This window comes from Melospiza georgiana, chromosome 6 (genome assembly GCF_028018845.1).
Source record: "Melospiza georgiana isolate bMelGeo1 chromosome 6, bMelGeo1.pri, whole genome shotgun sequence".
Taxonomy (NCBI): domain Eukaryota; kingdom Metazoa; phylum Chordata; class Aves; order Passeriformes; family Passerellidae; genus Melospiza; species Melospiza georgiana.
The window spans coordinates 13937395-13946499 of record NC_080435.1 but is presented as its reverse complement, the minus strand read 5'-3'; the positions used below and the strand labels follow the sequence as shown (position 1 = coordinate 13946499).

General features: G+C 36.0%; 1 protein-coding gene across 1 annotated transcript in view; it reads left to right on the top strand.

Moving 5' to 3' along the window:
* The first annotated feature begins 503 nt into the window (after positions 1–503).
* Positions 504–9105, top strand: part of MUC6 (mucin 6, oligomeric mucus/gel-forming) — a 49718-nt gene continuing 41116 nt past the window's right edge. The window contains exons 1-2 of the mRNA XM_058025776.1: positions 504–555; positions 5812–5874. Coding sequence (XP_057881759.1) covers positions 504–555; positions 5812–5874 — 115 coding nt within the window. The remainder of the gene's footprint in view (positions 556–5811; positions 5875–9105) is intronic.

Sequence of the window (9105 nt, the reverse complement as noted above, 5' to 3'; positions counted from 1 at the left end):
GTCTCACCATCTTTTATTCACACAGTCTTTTCAGCAGTTCCAAAACCCCTGTGTTTCATTTTTCCACTTTGTGTGCTAGTCCAATATTATTCCTTTCCTTATCAGCTAGTGATCATAATTTGTGTATTATTTGTCTTATTGCTTTTGGGTATAATACCAGATTTGTTCAGTAGAGGCAGGTAAAAGTGTTTGAGCTGTTGCAAATAGAAGCCATTATAAAAGCCTTGTAAGAATGATAATGAACTGGAGGAGGTTTGTATTTTCTTTTTTCTTCTTTTTCTAAGTGGCTTTTAGGTGTGTTGAACTTGATAAAGAGGAGATCCTGTTTGGCGGGTACTCTGCTGTTAGAATTTCTGCAAGCTGTGGGAATGAGGGAGGGCATTGCAATTCTATATATAAAGCATCCAAGCTTGAAGAGGGTAGCCTAGAAGGTGGCAGCATTGGCACTGCCTGCTTGGAACAGAGGGGAGCACTGAGAACACTGCCCAGGCAGGGCGTGCATCATGCTCCCAACACTGGTACTGCTCATCTTCTGCAGTTTCCTGCACTCTGCCGGTAAGTCCGGGGTGCCTGGGCTCCTCTTGGTACGTGGCTTGAAGGAAAATTGTAGTATGACATCACATGAGATTCAGGTTTTGTTCTCCTTTCCCACAAACTGCAGAATTCAGTTAACATATTTTCTTCTCTTCTGCTTCATCTTAAAACACAACAGGTTATTTAATAAGTACATGGCTGAAATAAAATAATTCATTCTTCACTATTTCAGAAAGTTGGTCACTGATTTGTTGGATTCTTCCCTAAAACTCATTCCCTAGTTACAGGAAATATTTTTAATGGACTGCTGTTGTATTTCCGAGTTGCCAAGCGCCTTCATCTTTCAGATGTTCATGATCCGGTGTCCTAGCGATGTCATTGCAGATATATATTGTATATCTTCTGTGTTGAGTGGTAATCAAAATCATTTTTCTTTGTTATGTGAACTGCAAAAAGCATTAAGTATAAGCATTGTGTTGGCATTAATTTTTTGAAGAATTATGAACAAATCCTATGCTGGAAAACAGGCAAATGGTTCTTAGCCTAAAAATTTTACATCACTCTTGATGTATTCCTCCATATATTATTCAGTACAATCCTTCACTCTTTCTAAGATGTCTGTCTTACTTTTTTGATCCAACCCACCTGTATACCAGATGAATCTGTAATTTCTGAAAGAAGATTTCATAGGTAAGTTCATTGGCTCTGTAGCTACTCAGCCACCTTACTCATTATTCCTCCTGTCCTATTACCTGTGGATTTTTGGAGAAAAAGTCTTTTTGCCATGGTTTGGCGTGGCTTAAGATGTTTTTGTTTGTTTGTTTGTTTTTTTATCTCTTCTGTATATTCTCTTTACTTACCAGTTATTACAATTAGAATTTCAAGAAAAGATTTCAAGCTGCTGGAAAGCATATTTCACTTGCTTTAGGTGAAACAAAGTTAAATTTATTTCTTCTGTGTTGTGTTTACAGCATTTAATGAATCATGTAGTTCAAATTGCATGGGGACATTTATTGCTCTTAAATCACTGGCTTAAACTGTAGCATGAAAATAATTAAAATATAAGCAACTCAACCCTTTAGTAGACTCTCAGAGCCAATTCCTAACCTCAGCTGTATTGTTATAAATCAGGTGTAACTCCATTCACTCTATTGGCACCATTGTAACCAATATCAAGTCACGTACCTGAATGTGAGTCCTAACCCCAAGTTTTGCTACCTGCAAGAGCAAGATTTTCATCTACATGACTTCCTGTTTTAGATAATAGATGTATTGATAGAAATACTTGCAATCAAATAGAAAATTGCTGTAGACACTTACACAGACACAAGCTTTATATGTAAACTTGGCCATCCCAAAACAGATTTTTTCTACAAAGGACTATGTTGAATTTAAAGATAAAAACCCTAGAAGCAGGATCTAGAAAATTCTTACAGAGCAGATTTTTCCTTTGGGATGTGTCAACATTTCAGTCCTTGGAATGCCTCACAAGACTGGAGACTCTGAAAATAAGCAGATTTCATTCTGTCAAGGAAAGGTTTGAAATCAGGCAATTTTTGGATGTTGATTTGTACGTTCTTAAATAGGACAAGATGCAGGGTGCTCATTGTTTTGAACTCTAGATCCAAGTGTTGTATCCTCAGAATGAGTCAAAGCCAGGATTAATTCTCTTCTTTATGGATCTGCATCCAAGTTCGGTACCTTGAGTCTGTCTCTAGGTAGAAATATAGATATTGATTGTAAGGACATATATTTGATCATTTGATGTGGAATCTTATGGAAAGTGATAACAAGAAAATCAGTAAACGTGCTTGAGTTAAAAAAAAATCTGCAGAAACTTGAAACCTGATTAGAACTGTTAGTTCTAGTCTTCGTAATAAGAGGTGCTGATTCATTGATTAAATCAAAGCTTCACCTCTTTAGCTATTTCAATAATCAAAACTGCATGGATCCTTTTGAGAGGTTTGTGTACAGTCATACTTTTTCTTATGAAGTATGTAACTAGGAAGTCACCTTGATTTATGCTGTTCACATATCTGTGTTTGCAAGAGACAAAGGGAGGTAAAAATTTCATACTGAGGAGAAATCATCATGAACATGTGCAACTAATAACTCATATTAGAGCTACAGCTTTACCAGTACCCTCAGTGTTAAGTTGAATTTTAGGCTTCTATAATTTGTTTTAAAGCTCTTGTCCTTTCCAGAACATCTGACATTTCAACATTTCTGTTTGTCTCCAATTAGAAGAGAAAAACAGAACTCTTTACAAAACAGAGGTTTTAAATTATTTCTGCAAGTTGGAAGTACAAAGATTTCATTTCAGTGTTTTGTTTTCCTTTTTTTATCTGATGTGAAATACTTTGATTGAAGCCAGTACAACATAAAATTGTATTTTCCCATAGGGATGTTTCAAAGTAACTAGAGTATAGGAACAAAATTACTGATTTCTTCATAGTACGTCATGTTCCCTGGTTTGTACTGCTGCTGTGAACTAGACAGGCTGACCACACAGAAACTGCACTTCAACAACAGATATCATTCTCAAGGAAGTTGGCCAGCTGGAGAAGAGTGGGAATTGGAAGTAAAACCTTCCTTTATCCAAGAGAAGTGAAACTCTGCGTAAAGTTCTACTGAGATAATTCAAAATAAGTATTTCTGTTGAGATAATTTAAAATAAGTATTTTATGTCATTTCTCAAAGGAAAACAGAATACTTGCAGTAATAGTAAAAATGTCAGAAAGGAAGATTTCAGTACTTTAGAAATCTCATTTAACACTAGGACAGTTTTTTTTAAATGAAAAAAAATCTTACATGATTGCAAAATACAACTTCTGCATAGCCATAGTCCTTGCTACATCTGTATGATCTGCCATTTTGTGTGCTTCTTGTTGATAGTGTTGCCAGGAAGATTTAACTATTCTCTTCAGAGTTGAGTGTGAGAAAAAGAATGTATATGCTGAGAATAATTACTGTACTGTAATTAGTATAATAGTTTGATCTGACAGGATACTGATTGGCAGATAGTCACCAAATGGCTCTGCATTTGTTTTATTAGCTAGTCTTTGGGCAAAAAGTTAAAGTGGATTTCATATCCATAGTTATTTTCAATCTAACCCTTGTGCATGTCCATATAATCCAGGATGATTATTATGCTCAAATTTAATCTAAATACAAAACCTGAAGTTAATGTTAAATTTTGTTTGCCATGCTTAGGTGCTTGAGTTTGAAAAGCTATCAAACAAGCTTTGTGAACTGATTTGTCTGTTCTAGTCTAAAATTTTTGTCCATTAGATATTTTACTTTACATCAAGCTCTCTAGATAGATCTGACTTGAAGTAATGTTTTAGGTGTATATGCAATTCCTGCAAATCTAATATCCTTGGAAGGCAGCAGTTATACACTTCTAAATCCCATTCATTGGTGTTTAAAGTTTAGGATTAAGCTGTAATGATTGGAAAACTATAAAGCCAATACTAGATTATTGAACAAATGCAGGTATCAAAATCCAGGCATTCAAAAAAGGCAGCAGCAACTCTAGGCATGAAGAGTGTTAGCTTGAAAGCCACAAACTGACCGTTCCTTTTTGTGATGTGCTTGCTGTGATGCACGGTTCACTAGGAACTTGGAAGGATCATGCTGCATTTTAGAAATGCCTACTGAGTTGCAGGCCAACCGTGGAGGTTTTCTAAAACTCTGGCAAAATCTCAAACAATTATTGGCCAGGGCTGACCAGTTCTAGACAACAAGGCAGCATGAGTAGGATTAGAATGATTTTGTGATGAGTGTGTCAGACAACTTGGGAGTGGCTGAGATAAATGCCATTTTAAGCTATTAGAACAATTAGGATGGGAGCACTCAATTCACTGAATTTATATCCTTGATTTATATCCCTTATGCCTAAATATTTATTGTATGCAATTCTACCAGTATAGTATTTTAGCTCTTAAAAATTTAGATTAATTTATCCAGATAACATCTTTGTTTAGCAAGTACTGCTTCATAGAAGAATTGAGGTATAAACTGTTGTGAATGTTAGAGATGTCTGAATCTGAAATCCAAAGCAAAAGGATGTGCTGAAACACTCAGTTCCAAAATTGCCTCTTGTGCTTTAACCTAGCCTTACATAAAAGGCAGATCCTCACCTGTTTTCCTGCAGCCCTGGAGGTAGCACATGGCAAATACTACCTCACCTTCAGCAGCACAGCATGGAATTGGCTGAGAGTCTGCTCCAGCTGGTGAGCTCCCTGGAGGCTTCTACTCACTGCAGTATCCAAGGAAGCAACAGCACCCTGCAGAGCTGTGGTGTATATATAGATATTTATGTGGATTTTGCCTGGTTTATTTGATGAAAGAAACCTTCTGCCACAACATTTTCTATATTGCAAAAGATCCTAAACAGGTAATAAAGAATTGCATGGGTTCTACAAGATACTTTGCTCCTGCTATCTTAGAAATACCAGACACGAGAAAATTTAAATTTGAGTGGCACATTTTTGAAGCACCTCAGATCTTTATTCCTGCATCTTGTTTAGGTTTTTTACCACCCAGCTATTGATTCTGAGAGCTCACTTCAGCAGTGCTGGAGGAAAATGCTGGGTGAAAGAGCCTTTGGGTATGTGTGAGAACATGGGGCAGTTGTGCTCATGCAGCAGGTCTGCATTTGACATGGGAAAGGAACCACACTGCAGTCAGCATTTGCTCAACATTCCTTGGCTTCTCCTAACCAAACCAGGCTTTGTGAAGAGGTGTGTGGAAGGGAGCAGGTGACAGCTTACATCATTCTGCCTTAACGTGAACAGCAAAGGCAACAACTACGCCTGGGGATTTCCTGTCATCAGCTCCAGATCCCACGGCTCTTGTGAAGACCACACAGGACAATTATTCCCCATATTTTCACACTTTTGGCTATTCCTTCCACTACTTCTACCCACATGGTGAAACAAGAACTCAAAAACATAAGTAAAGGTTTATCCCGCTTTTTTTAACAGGAACATAGGATTTTAGTATGAAGTGTAGCAGCTCTCATATTGCATTGAATTTCTGGCAAATTTTGGAAACATTTGTCCAGTACAGAATAATTTTCTATCACGTAATTATGTAATAGGAATTACGTGATTTTCCATTATAATTGTCATTCATATTTGTGTGACAGAGCACAATTCGTATGTGCTGACCCTGCTTTGGCTTGCAGCGTGCTTAAAAATAAATAAATATACAAATATTCAACTTCTTTTGCTCAGAGGATAACTTCCTTGTGTTGTATTTTTCCTTTCACAGCTTTTGAAGGAAATTATTGGTCCCCCATTCTTCTCCAAAAACAGAAAGAATCTCTACAAAGAAGTAAGTGTCTGACCTGGTTTTAATGTTTGCATTCAAGTGTGAGTGACAACTCTATTCAGTATCAAGTCCATATTGCAGAAGGCACTGTACAAACCACATAATAAAAATAAGTCTTTGCCTCAAGGAGCATATGTTTTGAAGCATTAAATTTTAGAAATTCCTAAAGAAGACTTTGCATGTAAAAAGATTGTAAAAAAAAAATGCATTGCCTCACTGGGGTAAGTTTTAAACTAAATGGAAAGTGCTTCAGTGTACCATGCTGAGGTTTTGATGCCTGAGGATAGAAACTGTGAGCAGTTTAATAGCCTTCCACATTTAGAAATATGCTATTGGGGTAATTTGTATGATATGTTTGATTTTCATTCCTACATATTACTGCGTAATACTATCTGAAAATTTAGGATATGGATTCTTTTGATATTGCAAAATTCAGGAAACTAAATAAAGCTCATTCTTCATGTAGATTAGGTCTGTGAAAATTATTTTAAAGATTTCAGGTTAAAACAAATTTATATGCAAATGGAGAATCAGAGTGTGGAATACTTCTTCCTCATCTTTATATCCAGCAGCCAGAGTGGGGTCAGAGTAGGACAGATTTCTGCTTCAGTGCTCAGCTGTGCCAGCTGCTGCCACACTTCTGGGTAGTTTACCAGCAGTTTACCCTGAACTCCAAAGAATGACTTGTGTGCATCCATCCAAATCCAAATCTGTATGCAAAATTAACTCCAGCCACCTACTTACTGTAAATTTGTGCTAGTCTTTCTGAGTATGAAAAATACAAATAGTAAGGTACTGCTCTTTTATTTGTGTAAAACAATCTGCAATGCCAAAACAAAAGGAATTAGCATAATATTTAAAATATTAGCTATCAGAAGTATGGTTGGAAAGGCAGGTATCCATAAACTGTTAACTCATAATTAAAATTCAATGGCAATTTTTGACTGTAGTTATTGTTGAATTTTCTACTACAAAGAAATTTTGGTTCTGTTCAAAATGATGGTGGACAAGGACTTGGAAGCCAGAGCACAAGGGAGTGGTAAGCAGAAAAATCTCAATAGCCTCACATAATTCCCTGAACTGAAAATAATTGGAGACTGAGAGAATATCTGTGGAAGTATAAATGCCTGATCTGATGGCAGTCTTGCCTTGGGCAAGCTTTTAATGGTCACTGCTGGAAATAAAATACAGAGCTACATCAACCCTTAGGCAGAGCCAACAATTTTCACATGTCCTTTTCTGAAGAAATGTGAGGCACTGACTTCTAAATTTGAATTTAATTCAATAGTCATTTAGTTTTCCATGTCCATGGCAAGAAGGAATAAATGTCATCATGCAAACATGATATATGTTATGGGATATGATGTTACTCTGCTACAGGATACAGAAGGCTATGGCCCTTCTGAAAACACAAAATTTTCACAAGATCCTTTCCAAAATAAGTAAGGACACAAGTCCTAATATTCTGATTTTTTTTCTCTCCTAGTCTATTTACAGACAATCTTCCTAGTAATTCATATTTTTAAGGTTTTACAGTAAAATATGCTTTGCTTCTGCAAACCATTAAAAATCAATTCTCTGTACTCCAAAGCTTGTTGCAGTCCAGTAGCCAAATTAATTTCTTTATCCCATTTGGGGTAAATGTGGAGGTGTAGAAGAAAAATAATTATATAAAATGAAAATTTATTTTAATAAGCATTTATTTAGACAGAAGAAACTGAGAGTGGCTTGAATTAGGAGAATTCTCATTCAGTATAAGCATAGAGAAGCTACATGGAGTTCATCTGTAAAGTAAAAATAGCTGAAAGAGTTTTAATCTGACAAAAAATTCTCTAATATTTAGGAACTGATCTCTGTCTGCTGTCTGTTCTTACAGCAATAGAAACAGTAGAGCATGGATATAGACTAATTAAAAGAAAATCCCTAGATTTTATTTAGTAACAGCTGAACTCAAAAGACAAACACATAATCTGGACTTAAACTTGCTTGAGTTATTGACATTCCCATTTGTAATTTTTCTTTGATAAAATTTAAATAAAAACAAACACAGTGACCATGCTCCTGTGTTTATTGAAAGGGGTGCCTCTTGCACTCTGACCATTGTGCAGCCCTGGGTAATCATTCCTTGGCACACTCTGGGGTTTGGTGGACAGTATCACTCAGGCACAGTATATTAAATTAGCTGGATTTGGGCATGAAGGATCAGTGATAACAATCAGACAATTCCTATTTTCCAGTCAGACCTTCAGGACAGAACAGAAGTGTGGAAGAGGAGTACTTTTTGCCAACAGGTAACTGCTCACTGGGAAACAGTATTTTCTGCATGACCTGGATAAAACCATTTGTGCATTGTGCAGTTATTTGATCTCTCCTTTACAGTTAAAAGAGATGTTTTGTCTTTAAAACAATAAATGTAAATTGCATGTAGACTTTGATAAACTTATCTGATACTTTGTAACTCTAAGATATATGCTAAGATACCTGAGCTTCATATGATACCATAAGCAGAAATAATTAAAAAATGAAAGTAACAATCTTAAGTCTGGAAATGCAGAACTGAGGACATGATTTTAGGTACTTCAATAAAATTATCAGCTTCAGAGGGACTGTTCAAATGCTGTAAGTAGGTGGAGAACTATCTAACAGCAGGTGCTGGAGTTGTATCTCTTTTTTTTTTGGACTCATTTCCACATATGAACATCTGTCTATTCAGATGAACATTCCAGACTACTTCTTAAAAATTAAAACTGATTAAAACAATCCATATATTTATAAAAATGGCTGGAAATTTGTCACATAAATACACAGTTGAGAGAGTGTGGAATTACAAGCTGGGCTTTGAAGACTGTCTTTGGATATCTGGTGATTGACTGTGCAGTTAATCATGATAGAGTAATGCCATAGCTTGGTAAATGCTGTGCCTGAAATGTTAAGGCTCTGTCCAGTAGCAAGCTGTCACCTTTGCAAACAGATCTAGCAGACTGAAATAAGAAGGTAAATCTTTATATTACCCTTAGAAGTTTTGAAAGGGCTTTTTCTGATCTAGGAAGTTAGGGAATTCTCCTCTGCTTACAGTAAATGAGAATTTTGCTCTCACTCCTAATATTGTTTAACTTCCTGACTTGAGATAAAATTTTGAGATTACACAAGAATAAAAAAAAAAAAACAAACAGAGGGCTAGAATGTTGTTTACATAATTAATCTGAGCAGAAGCTTAATAGCTTGTCCTAGTAT